Below are 21,799 nucleotides of genomic sequence, written 5' to 3'. Positions count from 1 at the left end.
AGGACAACGTTTTTTTTTTTTTTTTTTTTTTTTTTTGTCTTTTTTTTTTCGTGACCGGCAACGGATCGCAACCCTCAGTGTCGCGCCCGTACCGGACCGGGACCGGCAACGGGATCGCAACCCTCGGTGTTGCACCCACACCTTGCTCAGCCAGTGAGCAGCTGGTCTGCATGTGGGATCCGAACCCTCGGCGGGAGCGCCGCCGCGCTCCCAAGCGGCGCACCGTAGCAGTGCGCCACCGGGCGGCCTAAGACAACGTATTCTAATCAAGGTAGAATGTGATGAAAGCTCAGAGAGATACAAGTAAAATGCTGTGGCGACTCAAAGAAATGGGAGATGATCTTAGTTGAGACCATGAGAGAAGGCTTCATAAAAGAGACGGCATGTTAACTGAAACTTTCAAAAGAGAGCAGGACTTAAAAGATGTGAAGGTAGAAGAGAAAGACTGAGCAGAGAGAGAGTATTTCCAGGCATTTCTGTGAGTGTGGAAGGCAATTTAAAGAGAACCAGGCAAGGGTACAAAAAGGAAGAGCAGGAACTGTGGCTGAAGAGGTATGTTAACGCCAAATAGCCATGAACACCCGAAGATAAGCTGAGAAGTGCGCGCTTTGTTTTGTCAGCCGTGAGCAGCCACGGAAGTGTCAGGCAGGAGAGAGAAGAGATGATATCTCAGAGTCCTGCTTTGGACATATCGATCTGGCACTTCTGCAGGATGTAAAGAATCTCATCCGTGGAAAATGCCGAGCACAGACCTGGGACACAGAATGATGCTCAATACAAGACACTTCCCTCCGAGAAAGGATGAGCACTGAGGCAGTGGCCCGGGAGGTGTGGGAGGAGCTGAGGTCAGAGTGCAAGTGTCAGGGAAGAAATAAGGGATGAAAATGCAAAGGAACACCAAGATAAAAATATGAATGTTCTGGGAAGTCATACTAGGTGGTCAGTACTCTCCATAAATCAGATAGCTGCCTGCTAAGAGGGAGGGATTCTGAGAAAAAGCTGTGGGTGCCTGGAAAAGAAACGAGGGAGTGCAAGCTCCTCTCTTCTCAAGTACCAAATCAGTGCCTGAGTCTTAGTTTCCTAGTCTGTTGACTAGGCCCCGGCACCCAGAAATGACCTCAGGCATGGAACCTAACATGAAGGTGAAAGTTGAAGCCAAGAAAAAGGACAAATCACAGAGAAAGAGGAACTGAGGCCCAAGGACAACCTCAGACAAGAACCACAGTTGGTAAGTGGCAAGAGGAAGAACCAGGAAGAGAAGAAGTGGTCAAAAGCACTGGAGAAGAAAGAGGATAAAATTTTACAGAACCTAATGGAAGAGAGTATTAATAAATCATCTGTCTTTTCTATAAGCTGGCAATTTTAATGACTTGGTAAATATGATATTAAGATATGGTAACATCCCAGAAAGTAACCAAACCCTTCGAGTCCTGTATAGTGAAATTTATGATTAAAATATAATAACCTTAGTTGAAAATGTAGGCAAAACAAATATGACAAAATACTGATTAAAATAATCTCCTTTTTATACTCAATAATTCCTCCCCCAAAATAATTATGTCACTCCACAAGTCTCCCTTTGAGGCAGCTAAAACTAAGATTCAGAATAAGCAGCTGGTGATTTGCTTTGTTCTGTTTTTGTTTTGTTTCATTTTATTTTTATAGTACACCTAATGCTTTTTAAGTAACACAGTCTGAATGAAAGCCACAACAAATATCCATCATTTATTTCTTCTTTCCTCTTGTGACATAATTAGGTTCTTATCAAATTATATATAAACTCTTGGTCATTTGAAAAACTAAGTCTGAGGGCTGGCCAAATATACTTCCTAAGCTTGCTGATCTGGCACTGGCTGATCCCACCGTACTGGGGGTGCCCTGAGCCAAGGCTGGGCCACGCAGCCCACTCACCTGCATGAGCTCATGGCTTTGCAGAAGATCATTCTCTAGCATCTCCTGGGTAAGGCGCCCCATGGTGCTGTAGAACTCATCTGCTGTTTCACAACATTCGATCTGCCTAGATGAAGAGAGAACAGAAAAAGGGACTTATTTAGAGCATTCATGCTGTAGAACAGGTAAGTGCTGCAGGTACAAGATATGTTGCCTCTTGTCATCAAATCAGTCAGGTTAGCAATCAACAGAAATCAAAATCCTGGGACACACTCACAGTACAACCTGCTGTATGTAGGGAAAAGATCAAAAATACAAAAGACAACTTTGAGGTCACTGTTACAGAATGGGTTCCCATCTTTCCTAAACGGCTCCCCAGCCTCGCAGCCCACTGTGGCACCTTTATTGTTTCCATGTGACACATTCTACATATCAGAATATGACCACTGATCAGAATTCATAACCACAAAATTGGATAATGACCAACAATTATCCACTGTAGGGAATCTGTTGGTCTTAATCTGCAAACAGTATCTATTAATATTAATAGACTGAAACCAAACCACAGTAGAAGTAAAAGATGAAAAATACAAGAACTTTATCCCCATACTTCATCAGTCCCCAGGATGTTTTCACAGGCAGAACAGAATTTTCCCAGTTCTTCTCAGGGGATTGCTGCTAGCTGGAGATTACACCCTGTTTCCTGCATTCAGTTCCACATGTAAATAAAGAATCTGTCACCTAGCAACCAGTGAGGCAGGTTAGACTTTGATCTTTCAAGAAGAGGGGGGAAAAAAGAGCAAATACACAGGCAAAGAGCACTGTGTATTTCTGTTTTATCTGTTACAACGTTCTTTGTATAATAGGATAACTCTGCTTGCCCACCAACCATAAGACATACACTTCCACATACACTAATACTAGGGGATATCCCTACAGCCATCCAAGAAAAAATATGGTGATGGAAAAACGTTAGGCTCTGGAATTTTGTTCAAATCCCATTGCCACAATCATGTAAATAAATAAATGAAATAAACTTTTGAAGTATTATTACCAAAATACAGAGTAGCATGTGAGCATAAATTTAAAAAGTGGTTAAGTTTGCCTTAGGGGGAGAGGAAGTGAAAGAATGCTTGAGACAGGTTTTCAAAAATCTTCTCCAGGCTGACAAGAAAGAAAAAGCATTCCCAAGACACAAATGCAGGAGACAGCAGGCCTCATCTGGGGAACTGCAAGCAGCTCTGCATGACCAGAGTGCAGGGAGCGGCTGCCCAGCCAGAGGAAGCCGTGAGAGCTAAGAGTAGAGAGCTGCAGAGAGCAGATCGCAATGGCCTGACCTGCCAGCTGAGCCTCTTCAGGACATGAGTCGCTGAAAGGCTTTTAATAGGGAGTGAGGGAACAGCTGTGCCTTTGGCAAGGCCACCAGGAAGTGGAACGGCAAATGCAGGGTACAATGGGGAGACCAGGGAGGACACAGCACAGTGGGCCAGGCAAGAGGTAATGAGGGCATAAGCCAAAACAGTAGGGTCAGAGGAGAAAGCGCACATAAAAGAGATGTTGGTGAAGGTAAGCTGACAGCCTACAACTTACATATTCCAAAAATACCCTTTGGATGAATTAAAGGAAGAAATTCCAAGTTGCAGGAGCAAGGTAAAAGGAGAGGTCCCACAGATAGCCATACGTAAGGCAGGTGTTACTCAGGTATACATAAACTGGGGGTTACCTATATGCTGTTTAGAGTTTTTCCAATGGAAAATTTGCAGGGAAGATTACAGGCACCGCTGTCAGAAAGATCCAGGTTTGAGTCCCAGTTCTGCTACTCACTGGCTGTGTGACCATGAACTAGTTAATCAATCTTCCTGGGAGTAGAAATCCTTCCCTGTCTTTTCTCATTGAAAAGACAGGGAGAGAAATCCTACCTACTTCACAAGGTTAATAGGAGAATCGAATGAGACAATGTGTTTAAACTGCCTAACATAATGTCAAGCATCGCCGGCACTTGATCATGTATGTCGGTTGCCTTTCCTTCCCCTTAACAAGTTGTATGCTCAAAAGATGTAGAATTGTAATGAGCAAAAACTCTGAAACATTAAAAATCTATCAGTCTGATTCATATATCCCCTGAACTTCAAAGACAGTAGCCATTTATTATGAGGAGATTCAAATTATTAAAAGCAGAGAGTCTAGAGCCAGGATGCCTAGGTTCAAAATCAACCTCTTCCACTTCTAATTGCACGACTTTAGGCAATTTACTGACCTCCTCTGTGCCTCATTTCTCACATCTGTAAAATGGAGATAACAGTGCATACCTTAAAGGATGATGGCGAAGAATACACAAACAGTACCTGGCCATTGCAAGCACTCAATGAATAACAGCTGTTAGCTGCAACTATAATTACTTCAACAGTGTGGCATCCCTGAGATGACCACAGGAATAAATTATGATCCTACAGATAATGGATAGATGGGAGTAAAACCAGGATCACCTCTTTTCTTCCTGTTCCATTATTAAGAACCAATACAAAGATGACTATAACTGACTCACCATACAGTAAAGTGCGTTGCTATTTTAATCCTGTCAACTAGTTACCCAGTAACCGGACTCCAGCCAGAGAAACTATTGAAGCTCAAAAAGCTTACACAGTGTAGATAGGTTGGAAATACATGGCTACACCAAGAGGAAGATATTGGAAGAAAATAAAAAGATAAATGAATAGCACGCCAAATCCCATACAGATGAATTTATTTGCCTAGCTGAAAAGCAATGTACAATAAAACAGTGGCAAAAGAGCTAGCTATATGATGTTTAAAAATACACACCATAATGTTTTTTTTTTAAATCCCTGAACTGATAGTTGGTGGATCTTTCTTTGCAAAAAAATTAAAAATGCTGAAAAGTCTCCTAGGAAGCAACTTGTAAATAAAAAGCCTAGTTAAAAAGTAAATGAAACAAAATACTGACAGTGATTTATTAGTTTTCTGATATGCTGTCTATGGGTACCCATTCAAGTCATTTGTAGTGCTAGGAAAGAAGCCTTAAATCTTCTCTACTTCTTAAGTTAACTGTAACAGTTTCATCCTAATATTTCTTCCATTCCCAAGATGACTGAAAATACCCTATCTTTTTCAGCCCTGCTACTAGTAAAGAATGTAAGCAAAGTCTACTTGGCAATATGTTTTAGTAGTAACAGACTTCAACACAGAATTAATTCTTGATGGAAAGAGAGAAGTTCCATGTGTTCTACTATTAACTATGCACCAAGCACTCTGCTAGATACCATATACATGCTATCTCATTTAATTTTATCTCAGCCCAGAAAGACAGAACAAAATAAATAATAAAGACCCATCAATAGTCAAATTGTGATATTAACCAACAGATCCACTTACTCCTCTCTAGCTCTTCCAGTTTCTCTTCCATCTAAGTTCCTCTCCCTCTCCCTGACCAGTGTCTAGAGAGATGCTGACAAAGAGCAAACCAGCCAGGACATGAGCACTAAAGAGAAGGGGTAGAATCTCCAGGCCTGAAAAAGCCTGCCACTTTCCCCAAAACAGATTCCCTCTGCCCCAGAACAATCAAGAATGAGCCAGTTGAGATTTCAGGAGGTTAAAGCAATTGAACAAAGTTCACAACTTTCTCTTTTTCTCACACTTAAATATCGACGCTTTACGTTAAAAACAAAAATTGTTTAAATCCCTCAACACCACAGAACACATCAGAAGGGGGATATCACTTACTCTCCCAATTTTGCCCAGATAGCCAGCGACACCCTTAGGATGATTTCCGAACCTTCAAAGAAGACTGAATCCCAGATCTTTAAAACAGTATGATTAGGGAGGCACGTAGCAAAGAGAGTCAGAAACCACTGCATCGTGAAGACATTCGTAAGTGGGGGCTCATATCCACCTGGAATAAAACACACACACTAAATTCCCTCAGAATTGATGATTTGCAAGACACAAATACCCACTTTCAGTCTTCAATATCCACCCAAATATGTTCTATTTCCTGGCTGATTTCTTCATATGTCTAAATTCTGGTTCTTTCTTGCAAGTTTTTGAAAGAACATAGGTATTTTTAACAAAAATCTCAATAATATGAACTTCACAAATGCTTTATATTTCAGAAATCTTAACCTAAAACTTACTTTTACTCTACTGTTGTAACGGTGAAAATTAAGGAGAATATTTTCCTCACCAAAAACGGAATTTTTAAAAAAAGGATTTTAGCCTTTCAAAAGCAAAAGCCTGTGATGCTAATAGCACCAAGGTCAAGGGTTCGGATCCCCGTACCGGCCAGCCACCAAAAAAAGAAAGCAACAGACATTGCATTTTTAAATCTTATAAAGCCATTTTTATTCAAATGCTGCTGATGAAAAAAAAATGTTCATTACAAATTATCGGTCTACATCCTAAATTATACATAGTTCTCAGACCACAATGGAATTAAACTAGAAATCACTAACAGAAAGATAGCTGGATACCCCCAACATTTAGAGATTAAAAAACATTAAATTTAAAAATATGTTGAACTAAATTATACACAATTTTAAAGATCTGGGATCCAGCCCATTTTTAAATTTCTGAATTCACTAAAATCACAGCATTCCCTCCCACCTCCTATGATGAGTATGTATTTTAATGAAATATAAAAATGTAGGTATTTAGACTGATCCTCCCTCCAAATTACAGTCAGTATATGCTATTACCCAAGTATAAGCAAAAAGAGATCTGTTTTCCTACATTCATTTCCTTCCTTCTTACAAAGGAAGAAGGGGGTATCTTTGTTCAGAGACTAGAATCTGAGGTTATTCCTTGTAGCCAAGTGCAGGGCACTCAGGGAAAATCGTGTAGCTCAGTAAAGTGTGTCTGACTATGGGGCAGGCAAGGTCGGTCCATCTAAAAGCATTATGAAAGCCATGCAGGTACAAAGTTATACCATACAGCCAAATTAAATGAGAAGATGATTCAAATGGCTTGGAAGGAAATACTCAGAGGCATCCAGGTGTCACTAAAATTCCCAGTGTGTTTTAATCACAGATTAGATGCTAAAATTCTTTCATATATTCCCAGGTTTCAATGTGTGGGTCAAACTAGACTGCAAATGTATGGTCTACAACAGGAACTGGCAACCGCTTACAGGAAACAAAGCAAATTTCTGACCATTCTTTCTGGTAACCTGAGCACACCTGGGCAAGTGCAAGGAGTGGGTATAATTAGAGCTGCAAGCTCAGGAACTTCCGAAAGCTGGACCGATGCCCGCCAGATAGCAGCGACTCTCAGAGCTACTCTCCTATAACCTCATGGTTCAGGCAAAACCAGTTTATGCTAAACTGTGCCAAGAGCCCATTTTTAAAGAACTCCTATAGGTTTGGTGCCAGCTCAGAGTAGCTGAACTGGATGGTAAGACACCTACACCATTATTCATCTCCAGTACATACAATACAGACGGTCCCTGACTTATGAAGGTTCAACTTAAGGGTTCTGACTTTACAATGGTGCAAAAGCAATACACATTCAGTAGAAACCATGCTTCAAGTACCTATACAGACACTCTGTTTCTCACTTTCAGTACAGTACTCAAATTACATGAGATATTCAACACTTTATTATAAAATAGGTTTTGTGTTAGACGATTTTGCCCAAATGCAGGCAAATGTAAGTGTTCTAAACATGTTTAAAGAAGGCTAGGCTAGGTACGGCCAGTTAGCTGAGTTGCTTAGAGTGTGGTATTGATAATACCAAGGTCCAGGGTCCAATCTCTGCGCCAGCAAGCCACCAAAAAAATAATAAAAATATTAATTAAAAGATATATATAATATATATATGAATGGATATTTAAAAAAACTAGGCTAAGCTATGATGTTCACTGGGTTAGGTGTATTAAATCCATTTTCAATTTAAGATATTTTCATCTTACAATGGGTTTGTCAGGACATAACCCCATCATAAGTCGAGGAGCATCTGTTTATCATTTTAGTTCCTAATCTGATATTCAGTGAAGTACTAGACTCTCAACTGACTTCCGAACCATGACCAGTTAAAGTTCAACATGTAGCCTTATGCTTTTTCAGTTTTTTTGTTGTTGTTGTTGTTCTCTAGAAATCTAACTATTTCATTGCACCAAACTCTTACCAACAGAAATACCTGGAAACATCTATTTCCACTCAAGGTTTAGGCTCACATGTACCATGGAATCAAAGAAAGCAATATTTTCAAAGGTATAATAGCATGAATCCTCACTACCTCCACTTTCTTTATTTGCAGTTCTCTGAAGTGTATCCAGGTGCTGAGATAATTCAGGAAGCTTCATTCTCAAGAGGTCTCTGAAGACAGCCATATCCACAGACAATGCCCGGAGATTATTGACAAAATAGCTTTCGGGAAGTACCTTATCAATAAGGTAAATCATAATCTGAAGAAAAAGATAAAGAATAAGACTGCTTCATAATAACTGGGATCCCGCAATGTCCTAAATGGCAAGAACATATTCAAATAGATAAAATGCAGTTAGCCAAAGCACACTATCCTTTAAATGTGACAGTACCAAATGTTCCAGAGTTTCAAGGCTCACCTACACCCTGGGTAAGGAGCATGCAGCATAATTACCTAAAGTAACTCACCCAAAGTCTGCCGCTATCTGAAATTTCTAGATGGGCTGCTACACCTAAGTTCACCCTGTAAGTAGACGTGATTATACAACCCTGAGCCTCACTCTGAGAAATGACAAAGCACAAGTTTCAGCAGCAGCAGCCAGCAGGGGCCTGTTTTGGCTCCTTGGTGTCAGCCCAGTTTTACAACCTCAGTATGAAAACCAAGAGCTGGCCTGTCATTAAACACCTACTGAAGCAGGTCTCAGGATTCACTTATCATCAACCTGGGTCATTAGATCAACTGATATTGGCTTTTCTCTTTTTTTGGCAGCTAGCAAGATGTTGGCTTTTTGTCTTCTTTCCTCTCCTGGGAGAATGCAACTAGGTTTTGTTTGAACAAATGGTACTTTTTATAATCTGTATTTCTCTTGCAAGATTATCACACAACTTTTTCAAATTACTACTTTCATTCTGATTTTTCTGATTATATTACCTTTTCTAAAATGTCAAGAACCACTAGAACAACCCAGCAAAACACACACGAGTGCTATACATCAGTCTCTGGTCCCTTCCCTGTCAGCTTGCATGCCCCACTCTTTAAAAGACCAGCTCATTCCCCAAATCACCAGAAAAACAAAACTAAGAACAAAACCATAGCTGACTGTATATACACAGTTGGCTCTATGTTGGTGAAGTAGCTATCTCACATTTTGATTTTCAGGATACGGCAAAACTCTCTGTTCCAAAAAAAAAAATATCTCCCAGCCCTGCCAAGGGTCTGTGTTTCCCTTGTCCATGGCTTATAATTTCTACTGTTAGGGTCATAGTTTTGAATGAATCCATAAGGGTAGAGGCATGCTTCTGGGGAAGCCCTTTGGAGGCCTCTGTTACAGCGATGGGCACATCCAGATATTGGGATGGACTTTACCAAGTAAATGTCTCAACACCTTGGAAATAGGAGCTCAGCAACAAGGAAAGGAGGATATTCATCTACATGGAGGGAGGGGATCCTGGGTGAGGACAGCTAAGGGAAGAGCTGATTTCCAGCAGGGTAGTGTACCCTGGTGAGGACCTAGCACTCCATGATCAGAAGAGAGAGTTACAGGATCACAAGGGCAAATTTAAAGGCAACAGGCTGTATAATGTTGTGCCTTTCATCTAAGAATAAGATATATAATACCGAGGAGACTTCCCTTCAAGATGGAGGAATAGACAGTCCCCAGAGTCACTCTCTCTGACAAATTAACCAATTCACAACTATTAAAAAGCAATGACAGCCTAGCTGGGGCCACTAGAGCTCAGGGGAAGAGGAGGAGAGACCTACGAAGTTCGTGAAGGCAGGAGAAGCCACGATGAGAGAAAGAAAGGATTGCTCCTACCATTTCAAGCCCAGCTGCTTTACGGCTGGAGCTGGTGAGCACACAGAGCAAGACCTGCAAAAGCCACAGCGGTGCCCTTCATATGAAGTTGCTTGGAGGCTGCAGGGGAGAAGAGAGCCTTGGTGGCCCCCGGGCCAGCAAGACTACTAACAGTGTTCCCGTGGACCCACATAGGAGCAAGGAGCCACAACAACTGAAAAAAGGAGCCTCTCAGAGGCGGGTGAGTCACTGCAAGGGACCAGTGCATGGCCCATCCTACAAGAAGTGTTTAGAGTGTGGATGGTGGGGGAGATGGGCCACCGAGGAAACACTGGGGCACAGCATGAACAGCTGATTTGCCCTCCAATCAGCACAGTGGAGACGGGTCAGGAATATAGAACTGCAGGGGGTGCAGTTTGCTGAAAAGACTCAGGCCCAGACCAGAGTTTCCACATAACACAGGTGTACTGTATCTCACAAGACCCAGAAGTGCTTATACAGGCTTAATAATTAAAACCTGAGCTGCACAAAAAGCCTTCCCCAGAGAATCAGCAGCAAAGCAGTAATTAAGGTTCTATAGCTACCAAGTGGTCAAGTCATGACTTTTTACCTCCTACTCCATTGTTTCTTCAACCTCTCCCTGCTACTTGTCAGCCTTGGAAAGATGAAAAATGTCTTTAAAGTCTACATACTTCCATTCCCCACTGCACTGGGAGCTTCATCTCGGATCCTCACCATCCGGCACAGAGCCTGGCACAAGATTAAATGCTCAGTCAATGGTCTTTAATTAAAGTATGTGGAGTACATGGCATCCTGATAAAGTATTAAACTGGCAATAAGCATGCTGGGGCCTTATAGCTCAGCCTGTATTTTTTAAAAAGGGCCAGCCAAGCTCAGCCCTGGGACAGGACATGCTTAAGAAGAGAGCCATGGTGGGAGGAAGAAAAGCCAGGCCAGCTGTGATATATGAGAGTCAGCCAATTGGAAAGGATTTTAAAAAGCATATAGAGTGGCCGAGCCCGTGGCACACTCGGGAGAGTGCGGTGCTGAGAGCGGGGGCTCAAGGGCTAGTTCTCTTAGGAAGCTCCTCCCATTTTAGAAGCAAGCAAAAGACAACAAATTAGTTCCAGTGCAGAGTTTAAGTGGTGAGAATGGTAAATAATCCAACACAAAACTGAAAGAACAAACAAGGCCGAGCCCGTGGCGCACTCGGGAGAGTGCAGCGCTGGGAGCGCTGCAGCACTCCCACCATGGGTTCGGATCCTATATAGGGATGACTGGTGCACTCACAGTGCTCACTGGCTGAGTGCGGTGCGGCTGGTCTCAAAAAAAAAAAAAAGAAAGAAAGAAAGAAAAAAACCCAAAATACCCACAGAACAGAGACAAACTTTGATGTTAACCAGTAAAGGTCTAACACCACCAAATAACACCTAGAAGGACTGGAAGCCCCCTGGGCTCCCAAGTCGGTGGAGTGGGAAGGGCCATAGACCTCAGCCACGCCCACCCCAACAAGCACACCCAGCCCAGCAATGACCACCAGGCTGCCACCAGAAGTACGCAGGCTTCCAAGCTGGGGTGGTGGGGTCCAAGGGCCTCAGCTACACCCCCCTGACATCCGCAACCAGCCCAGCAACAACCACTAAGCCACCACAGGAAGCACCCCAGTCTCCCAAGCTGAGCCGTTGGTTGGGGGCAAAGTGTCTCAGCCATGCCCCCCTGACATCTGCATCCAGCCCAGCAATGTCCAAGTTCTCGCTGGAAGCCCTCTGATCTCCCTTCCCAGAATGAGGGGGGTGCCACAGGCCTTGACCACACTCCCACTCCTTCCTCCTCCTCCCACCCTATTACCCTCTTTCTTTCCTTCTCCCCCCACCCCCCAACTGCTCTGCAACAATATCTTAGAATATAAAAAAGTATATATTAATAAATTTTTAAAAACTAAAAAATGTTAAAAAAAATTTTTTAAAGATACATAGTACTGAGAAAGATACTTAACATTTTTAAGAAATTATGATCCCTCAAAACTACCTGAAAATGAGAAAAATAAAAAATATTTCACCAATTATCATAGTAATTATTGTGACAATGAAATTCTGTCTAAAGGAATCTCAAAGTCTGACATGAAGACATAAGAGTCACCCACTGCTGTACTTCAAAAGCCAAATCTTAGATCCTACAAGAAAAGATTAGCATGAATAATGGTAGAGCTTTGAATTTTTAACAAATGGTTTAAAATAAAACAGTTACTAAGAAAAAACAGTAAGTGCTGGAAAGCAGGAAAAATAGTTCACCAATATCTAATAAACTACGTATTTCTCTAGTAATTACAACCTGCAGAGGCCAAAACAGCTGCTGGAAAAACACTGACACCCAATATTTTCCTCAGCATTAGAATGTTTCTTCATGAACCCAACCTTCCTCGGCCTATTAAATGTCTAACCACAAATCTACACCTTCCTATATGAAGATGATGTCATCTTCTTGCACAGGGCTCATTTTCTCAGAGGCAGAAACATAAATATTCAGTTTCTCCACTTTATCTAATCCATCTTTTCATGTGAATTTTTAATTTTCCAAGTATCATTGAGCCCTTTCATGATTTAATTGGCATGTAATCTCCTTTCCCAAACTTCTCCATCCCACCTCCTAACCTGAATCACTTATCCCAACTTTTCAACAGAATAGTTCCCATTTTATAGTTACACAAATTACATCCGGAAAAAAAAATACTGACTAGAGCTGATAGACTGAGTACACAGAATTGCTTAATAAAAAATGTGTTAAAGTCATATATATGATGTGTCACTACCTTCCCACTCCCCCTGCCCCCACCGACTTGATGAACAAGTAGCTTCAAAGCTGTTTCCCAAAATACATGACCGGAAAAAGTGAGAGGGTGAATACAGGCGTCAATCACGTCAGGCTGGATTTATAATTAAGTCCACCATAATGTGTATAAAACCAGAAGGAACATTTGTTTATTTTTCCATGTCACATTATTCAGTGATTGAGAATGTCACTAAGGTACTCGCAGTAGTCAAACACAGAGAAGGGAGGGCTCTTGAATACAAAGACTAAGCACCTATCTCCCACATCACAAAGCCCTGTAATCAACAGCAGTTTAAAGGTCCAGGTACAAATTAGCAACCCCACATTGCCCTAAGCAAATAAGGAAGGGGCCATCCTCCACACTTGAAACGCTCCATTTCTCGTAATTTCTGGTGACTATCATTCAAACCTATAAGCTTACATTGCTAGTGTTCTATCTCAAACCGTTTTCAGAATTCTTTTTTTTTAACTAATAAAGGTCCTGCCTAGGCACCAAAGATTAAAAGATGGTAACATAATTCACTTCTATAACTTGTCTCCACGAAAACACCTTCCATAGACACTCTCAGCCCACCTCCTCCATACCTTGCTCCAAATATGAAAGACTAAAGCAACCTAATAAAACAACCCAACCAGAATTACAAATATCCAGTGGGGGAGGGCAGTTTGTAATACAATCCCTGGTGATCCCCACCTTCTGGTAGTCACACCCTTGTAGAAGCCCTTCCCCTCAAATATGAGCTGAACAGAATATGGAAAAATGATGAGATGTCACTTCTGATATTCAACTTAAAATCTGTAACTTAAACTTTTCTGCATTGCTCCCTTCTCTTTCACTCTCTTGCTCACTCTGAGGGATGCCAGCAACCAGGCTGTGAAATGGAGGGCCCACATAGCAAGGAACTAAGAGAGGCCTCCAGCCAACAGCCAGCAAGGAACTGAGGCCTTCAGTCCAACAGCCTGTGAGGAGTCAAATCTTGCCAACAACCACATGAACAAACTGAAAGCAAATGCTCCTCCCAACTGAGCCTTCAGATGAGACCAGAACCCCAGCCAATAGTTTGAATGCCACAGTGATGTGACCTTAAGCCAGCTAAGCTGCACCCAGATTTCTGACTCAAACTGTGAGGGAATACATGTTCACTGTTCATGCAGCTAATTTGTTACATAGCAATAGATAATTAACACAATTAATATTTAACTTGCTTTAAAAATATGTCTTATAAGTGAGACTAAAAACATAATCATGCTCCTCACAGTTGGCAGCCACAAGAGTCTGTCACTTGACATGGCTTTAAACTGGAGGAAACAGGTAATTACAAAGGTGCAGCAAGTACTTTGGAAAGGGGTGGGGCATCTGGGAAGAGAAATTATAGTTCCAATTTCTTACTGCCAGAAGAATTTCGGTTGCCTTTTTCAGAGCCCGATACTCACTTTCAGGGCATCCCCTTCATTGCCTTCCATCACTTCCAGAATTAGCGCAGCCAGGATGTTAAAGCCTTGGCAGTACCCAACATTTTTGTTCCATCGGGCATAGGCCAGCAGCACCCGCTTCAGCACAACCCTGTCCTGCTCAGCCTCCTGGCCACAGTAAGAGCTACAGCCTGTGCGGTGAAGATCCTACAATGGAAGGGAAACAATACATTTTTTTAAAAAAACTCTTAATGCTTCCTCCAAAAGAAAAAAAAATACCTTTAGTTTTTTCTTTGCCTCACCATTAAATACAGTCAAATTATCAACATAGATTTTAGTTTTTCAAAATGTATATGCAACTAATATACACAGGCCAAAACATTTTTTTTAAGTTTTCTTTTTCCTACTGTTTTCTACTATGCTATCTAAAGAGATTTGCAGGGGGGAATTTCAGTCAGGCAAATTTTCCACTTATAGTGTTTCAAGAATGGATACAAAAAGTGACTCAGAATTAGTTACTGTACTCAACATGAAAATGTGAAATGTTCCTAGGCCAGATATAGCTGATAACTTTTGTTATAATGGAACATAAGTTACATTATAATTTCATATAAATTGAGTTTATTTTAATAATATGCCTCAGCTAAAACAATAGTCATTTCAACACATGAATGATAGATGCTAACATTATCCCTTTATACAAAAAATGGTACAATATCTAGCTACCAAAACTCTAAATACTACTAAGGAGTAAAATCAAAATAGTGAAAAATACAATCTGTAGTGTAGACAGAAAAATCATTCTTTCCAAGACAGAAAAATCATTTTATCCAAATTGTTTTATAAATGTAAGACAGACAGAAACATATGTTGCATTTTAATGTTTAATAAGGGCAGTATCTACAGTTCTATCTAGTATCTGACTACAGTTTTTAGGAGCTGAAGTCATTATACTGACATAGCCTTCACTTCAATAAGAAAATAAATAATCTTAAGAACATTATTGTTCTAAAATGGGGATTGCCTTAATTCTTAATTCTGAAATTCCTAATAAACAGCTGAAATGTGAATAATGCAAAGGCTTTTTAGTACACAATGTAAAATTCCATAATTTTTTTTAGCATTTGTCTGAAATAGACCAAGTTAGATCAGGAAGTAGCTCATTTTAGTTAGTACTTCCTCCTGAAAAAAGTATCTTAAAAATATGCCAAAACATTAACCGTCTTGTGGTGGCCAAAATTTGGATGAAATAACTTTCCCTTTAAAACTCCAGCTTAGTATCACACTGTAATATACTCAGATAAAATCAAACACCATGTGCTAGAGCCTTATGTAAGAGGATAATTCTGAGATTAAATAGAATCAGCATCTTGGCTTTCAGCACCAGGCTCTAATCAACTGTAATAATCCAGGTTGGCAAACCACAGCTGCCTCCACAGCTGGCTTGAACCCTCAACCATCTGGTTTAAAGTGGACTCACCAGTGAACCTATCTTCATAAACTGACAGTTGGGAAAACTATCAAAGATCCTAATAAGAGCCAAATGATTCTAATATGAAATATATTAAACTTTAAATTTCTCAATCAGTGACTTTTATGTAAAAGTCCAGTTGTCAGCACCAACCTATGCTAAATTAAAATAAATACATTTCAATCTCCTATCATGTGAGGAAGATAAATAATGAAATATGAAAGGAAGCTCATTCACAAACATTCTCTTCTTACTGGCACCATTTAGATTTATGAAGACAAGGCATAGTCAAGGTTCTCCATGAAAAAGCTGTTAACTAATGAAATGAGGCAGAAAACATAGATTTTCAGACCAGAAGGGAGAGATCACTTTACCCTCTGTCCAGGAAACATCTGACTCTCTGAGTCTTTCTTCTGTAACAGGACAACAGGCCGAGCTCAGGGTCATTACCTTGACTATCTGAATTCCCATCGAGTCATCATCGGGATTACTCCTTTCGTTGAAAGTGAAGCGCATGGTTTTATCCCAGTCGATGGCTATACTGTGCAAATAATGATCTGCCAAGGTCAACCAAACCTAAAATATTGCATAAGAAGAAAGCTGAAGTAGAATACATAATTTCAACTTTGTTAGAAAATAGTTATTGTACCCAACACGAAAATGTGAAGTGTTCCTAGGGCAGATATAGCTGATAAGTAAAAATCTTCATGAGCCTCATTGAAATTTTTGCTGTACTAGATTGTGCCATTTAGGGCCTTTCATGTGCTCTTTCCATAAATATTGGTTGAGTTCCTACTATGTGCCAAGCAACAAACAGGTCTTAGGGATACAATTAAGAAAACAAAAAATTTTTTAAATTTTTATTTCAGTTCACTGAATTAGCTGTACAATCTTATAAGCTTGTTTTACTTGGCTCTGAATTGCTCTCTATGCGTGGGCAAGAGCCACCTGGTAACTCACGGCAAATGGGCCTGGGCCGCTGTTCACCATGGAGTGGCCTCTGCCTTTAAATCATCCCTCTCTCTCACACATGCATACAACTGAAAGATGGTCTCCCATAATGAATAAAAAGAGTGACTGGATAGCTTTACTCCTTTGATTATCTTATCCAGAAAATCTGTTTTTGGAAAATGTATTTCATAATGCCATTTTAATGTATATTTTGAGGAACCCTCAATGTTCAAATTCTAAAAGTGTTAAGACTAGGTTTATAAATTAATATCCTAAGAGCACATTTCAAGTTTTGGTATTTGAACATAATTTAGCAGGAATAACATTGGTTAATATCTCCAGCCACACTTCTCTCCTAAGCATCAGAATCATGTACACATGCCTACTCTATACCTTCAACTTAGATATCTAATAGGCAACTCAACCTTAACAGATCCAAAACCAACCATCTAATCTACCACCACCCCAACTATACATATGTACATACATACAAGTACACACAAACATACATACCTGCTCCTCCCATCTGAGTAAACAGTAACTCTACCCTTCCAGTCACTCAGGTCAAAATCTTGATTTCATCATTAATATCAATCCAATATTCCATTCAATGGGAATTCGTGTCAGCTCAGCCTTTGAAATATATCTATAAATATACCCCTCTGTCCATCTCTACTACCACACCCTGATCTATTTCTTGCCTGAATTATTGCAAGTCTCCTGCTGGTCTCTCTGCTTCTGCCCCTATCTCTCACATCCTCAAATCAGTAACCAGATCAATCCGTTTGAAATGTCAGATCCTACCAATCCCCTGCTCAAAACTTCCCAATGCTTCCCATCTCACACTGAGCAAAAGCCTACAAGGACCTACATGATCTGCCACCTCATAACCTACCACATCACCTCTATGGGCCTCTCTCCTGTTGCTTCCTCCTTTGCACACAGTGCTCCCCTGGCCTCTTGCTTTTGCTTGAATACTCCAGAGATGCTCCAGCCTGAGAGCATCTACACTGGCTGTTCCCTCTGTCTGGAATGTCCTCCCCCACGTAGCCACCTAGCTGATTTCTCACCTCCTTCAGGGTCCTACTCAAATGTCACCTTGCTATTTAAAACTCCACCTCTTTAACCCCATTCTCCCACACACTCCTCATTTCTTTCACTCTTTTATTTTCATCCATAGTACTTATCACCATCTGACATACTTTATATTTTATTCATTGTAAGCTCCATGAGGACAAAAACTTTTGTTTTGTTTTGTTTCCACTGCTGTATCCTTAGCACCTAGAACAGTACCTGGCACAGAACAGATAATCAATAAATACTTACTGCATGGATGAATAATGAAGAGATAGGTTTCAAATTACTAAATCTAGAATATACTTCTTGACAGATGCTTTAAAGAAGAACAGAGTGATGGTCCTTTGGTATTTTAACCCTATGAATCCTCCTTACCTTTCTCCTCCATTCCTTTGGTATTCCTGTTGATAGTCTGGCAACTGCCTTGAGTGCATCATACCACTAGGAACAAAGAAAACATAGTGGGGAAGTGGTAATATTGACTTAGATAAGCACTTTTCAACCTTTTTTTCCCCATCCTGACATCCATAGAGTATAATAAAATTTGTACAGCACACTGGAGTAAACAGTCAAAGCTTCTTTAAGCCAGAAGTGAGTGGTTTGAGGCTATGACTGCCCCAAGCCCTACACTTAGGCACCCTTAACACACCTGTGACCCATCTGCAATACACACATGATTGGAAGCTCTGGTTTAGAAACTAAAACATGTTTTATGGCACCAGAATAATAGACTTTTTAAAAAAATTTTTCACACTTGTGCTACTAGAAAGTGCACTATAGAAAGTGCAAAATTTTTTCATTGCAAGTATAAACCCAGGCCACTTGTAGTTTCCAAAGTTATTTTGTCTGAAATTAAAAAAGAAAAAAAAAACAACCTGACTTATCTTTTCATGAATATCAAAGTACATGATATATCTCCACTCCGAGAATATATTTCAATGCACCCTGTAAGTACCCCCAAATAAGAGTGTTTTCAAAACCAAAAATAAAGTTACCTGCTGAAAACCATTTTGACCTAAAGACGGCTCAAGAGTGAACTTCAACTTTGTATCAACTCCTAAAAGAAAAATACATACATAGCCGTTATTTATAGAAACTATATAGCAAGTTATATCAAAAATAAAAGTAAAAACTTAATTCCACTGAATTATCATAAAATTTTAAGACACATATTTTTACTAAATTTTAGTCAATTTTGTTAAAAGAAAAGTAAGTATATTAAGTACCAAAATAGGAAAATACCCTATGGCAATAGAATGGAGCTTATCATGTACGATGGTGCATTCCACAGCTGTCTGGAGTAGTGGCAAAACAAAAACAAAAAATGACACCACAAGCTTAGAGTCACCCAGACCTCAACTCAACTTTGGTTCCTAGACTTGAACAAATTATTTGACCTGTCCCAGTCAATTCCTTTATCTTTAAAATGAGAATAACGTATATCTCAAGATAGTTGTGATGATTAACTGTAAATCACCTAGAATGGTGTAATTAATATTTGTAAAACTTAGGAAGAGAATTCTCTACTTACAGTTGGTTTTTCTAGGACACCTGTATAAACTAATACTATTCAGGAAACTAGTGGATTATCAAACACTATAAAATAATATCATTGCCCTCCCCCTTATGGAATGATTATAACAATTACATTAGGAAATTTTCATATTTTTAAATTCTGTCTTGAAATACTTATTCACAGCAGATAAAACAGTGTACAAGGGTACTTCAAAAAGCTCATGGAAAAATTCATGTTATCTTTAAAATCTCTTTTTCCATAAACTTTTGAAGTCCTCTCTTATGTATTATAGTCTACAAGTGAAAAATGAACTTAACTGTAATTCCAAGTAATCTACAACTTTAGATAAACTTCTTTGACTTGAATTCAAATGTATGGAATAGAAGCAAATAAATGGAAAAACACACAAAGACTATATGTTTAATATATATTGTGCTTTTTTTCAGAATTCCATATTAGAATTATGTGCTGTTATTGAAGTGAAATTTCATGACAACTTTTATTCCCGCTTAAATTCTGTAAAATATAATCAAATCTGAAAATGCTATATATTCTTTTTCTACAATTCCAAAATCAGTGAAACATTTTGCCACTTTTTTAAAAAGACTTATCACTTGAGAGTTCAAGGACCAAGAATTACCAAACATTTTCAATAACAATCAGTTTTACAAACTGCAAAGGTCAAATGATGACATTTTTGCTTCTCAGATGTTCATTGCAAATTAGGCATATTGAAAACCTCTTTGCAACTTCCACTGCTTAGGAGCTGGTATGGATAGGAAAAAATCTTCAGAATATATAACATAATAATAATAAAGAAGACTGGCCCTTTTAAAGACATACATATGGAGTCAAGAAGGTGTAAAGAGATGTGTCTGATTTACCCAAGCCCATGACAGTATGGACACGCCCTTTCTTGGACCCTGGAGGAGTGTTGTGAATACTTGAGGTGGTTCCTAGATTTCTAAAGTCAAGCTGTGGTAGAGAATCCCAAGCATCCAATCGATGCCTTGTATTTCTTTTCAAAGCTTCAGGGCCAAAACAATACTCTGCCCTGATAGATAGAATTTCCTTCTCCGAAGGAATATTAAGTACCCCACGTATTCTCATCTCTTAAAGACGGTTTGAATGAAGTCCTGCTCCACGGCAGATCGGTGATACAATGGCCCCAAGTGTCTCCAAGATGCAACAGACCTTGTTGTGAGGTTGCTGTCCAAACAAGGGGTGCTGAATGCGGGAGCATATAGTCGTTACACTTTATCAAAACAAAGACGAGGAGATTCGGTCCTGACTCATTCCTGCCACCCTAAAAGCCCCTGATTCCCTGCATATATGTCCAAATATGCGCCTCAGACTTTTTCAGAGACTCTGCTGAGCATCAGGCCAATTGCCTTCCCGTGCTGAAACCCAGCTGGGGTTAGTTAGTCCAAATCACAACTATTTTCTCATGATCAAAAATGAGTCAGAGGACATAATTGTAATTGATCATTTGCCGCCTGCCTGCGAAGCTTCAAATCAGGTCGTTTTCACACCCTTTTCTTCTAACTGAATAAGGGAGGAGAGGAGGTTTATGTTTCATCTGATAATCACAGCTGTTCCGGATTCAGAAATAAAAAACACTTTTAACGTGGAGGGAGATTTTTTAACCAAAAATAAAAAATAAAAAGATAAAGAAAGGCGGTGAATAAATACTAGTCTCTGCAACTAGACTCTTCCTTGGGGAGAAAAACAAAGAAACCACGAGGGTGGGAAAGGCAGCGACGCGTTCCACCCTTTGGGACTTAGTGCCCCGGCCGGCCGATTCTCCCAAAGCTCCAAGATAGCAGGTCCCCAAAGGTGCTGGGAGGGGGGCGGAGGCTGGGAGGACGAACCCGCCTGGAGCCCAGCTGGTGCCACTTCAGGGACAGGTGCGTTGCGAGGACAGCCGGCTCCCTCTGCTGCCACCCCTTGCCAGAAACCTCCGTGTCCGGGACCGAGCTATTAAAACCCTGGGGAGGGTGCCGGGTGGTGGAGCTGACGCGGAGCAATGCAGCCTGGAGAAGCAGCGATGGGTAAACACAGGCTGATGCCAGAACGGGCCTAGCCTAGCAGGGCAGGCGCGCTCCCGGACTAATCTACAGAAAGGATCTCCTGCCTACTCCCCGCCCGGTCACACCAATTAGGGGCTCCAGGCGAGCTGACCCCGGCACGCGACGCCGCAGCGACTCTCAGGATAACACAGCCGATTTTGCTTCTGCAGCCGCTGCCTACCCTCCGACCTCTAGTGTCGAACCTGTGCCTTTCTCCGCCTCACACACCTCTTTCGAGGTGTGGCTTCCTGAGAGCTCGGCGCACAATAGGTGGCCCGGCCTCCGATGGCCGGGGTGGCCGCCCGCACCTCCCCGTCACGCGCAGAAGGTCGAGCGCACAGGCCGCGGGAGCAGCCAGTCCTCCGCTCCCCGGGAGGCCGCTGCCCCAAACCAGGCCCTAGTCCGCGCTCTGCCCTCCCAGGCCGAGCAAGCCCCCCCAGGGCCAAGCCGTGGTGCGCGGCAGCGGGTGGCGCTGCCCGGCCTAGGCGGAGTCCCGCTGAGGCAGAGGCGCGAGCATCGCGCGCTCGGGAGCGCCCGGCTACTTTGCAGAGCCGCATGTGCAGCCCTGGGTCCTCACCCGGCGCCAGGGGGCAGAGCAGCCGGGGCGCGGTCCGGGAGATGCAGCTGCGTTT

At 41.1% G+C, this 21,799-nt stretch overlaps 1 protein-coding gene across 1 annotated transcript in view; it reads right to left on the bottom strand.

The window, feature by feature from the left end:
• TBC1D30 (TBC1 domain family, member 30) overlaps positions 1 to 21,799 on the bottom strand; it is a 102,095-nt gene that overhangs the window by 20,222 nt on the left and 60,074 nt on the right. Inside the window, exons 4-10 of the mRNA XM_008572273.1 lie at positions 18,578 to 18,639; positions 17,958 to 18,023; positions 16,005 to 16,130; positions 14,105 to 14,290; positions 8,137 to 8,305; positions 5,629 to 5,797; positions 1,912 to 2,017 (exon numbers count right to left, since the gene is read on the bottom strand). Of these exons, the coding sequence (XP_008570495.1) occupies positions 1,912 to 2,017; positions 5,629 to 5,797; positions 8,137 to 8,305; positions 14,105 to 14,290; positions 16,005 to 16,130; positions 17,958 to 18,023; positions 18,578 to 18,639 (884 nt within the window). The remainder of the gene's footprint in view (positions 1 to 1,911; positions 2,018 to 5,628; positions 5,798 to 8,136; positions 8,306 to 14,104; positions 14,291 to 16,004; positions 16,131 to 17,957; positions 18,024 to 18,577; positions 18,640 to 21,799) is intronic.

Source organism: Galeopterus variegatus, unplaced genomic scaffold (genome assembly GCF_000696425.1).
Source record: "Galeopterus variegatus unplaced genomic scaffold, G_variegatus-3.0.2 Scaffold771, whole genome shotgun sequence".
Lineage (NCBI taxonomy): Eukaryota > Metazoa > Chordata > Mammalia > Dermoptera > Cynocephalidae > Galeopterus > Galeopterus variegatus.
This window is presented reverse-complemented; position numbering and strand designations above follow the sequence as displayed.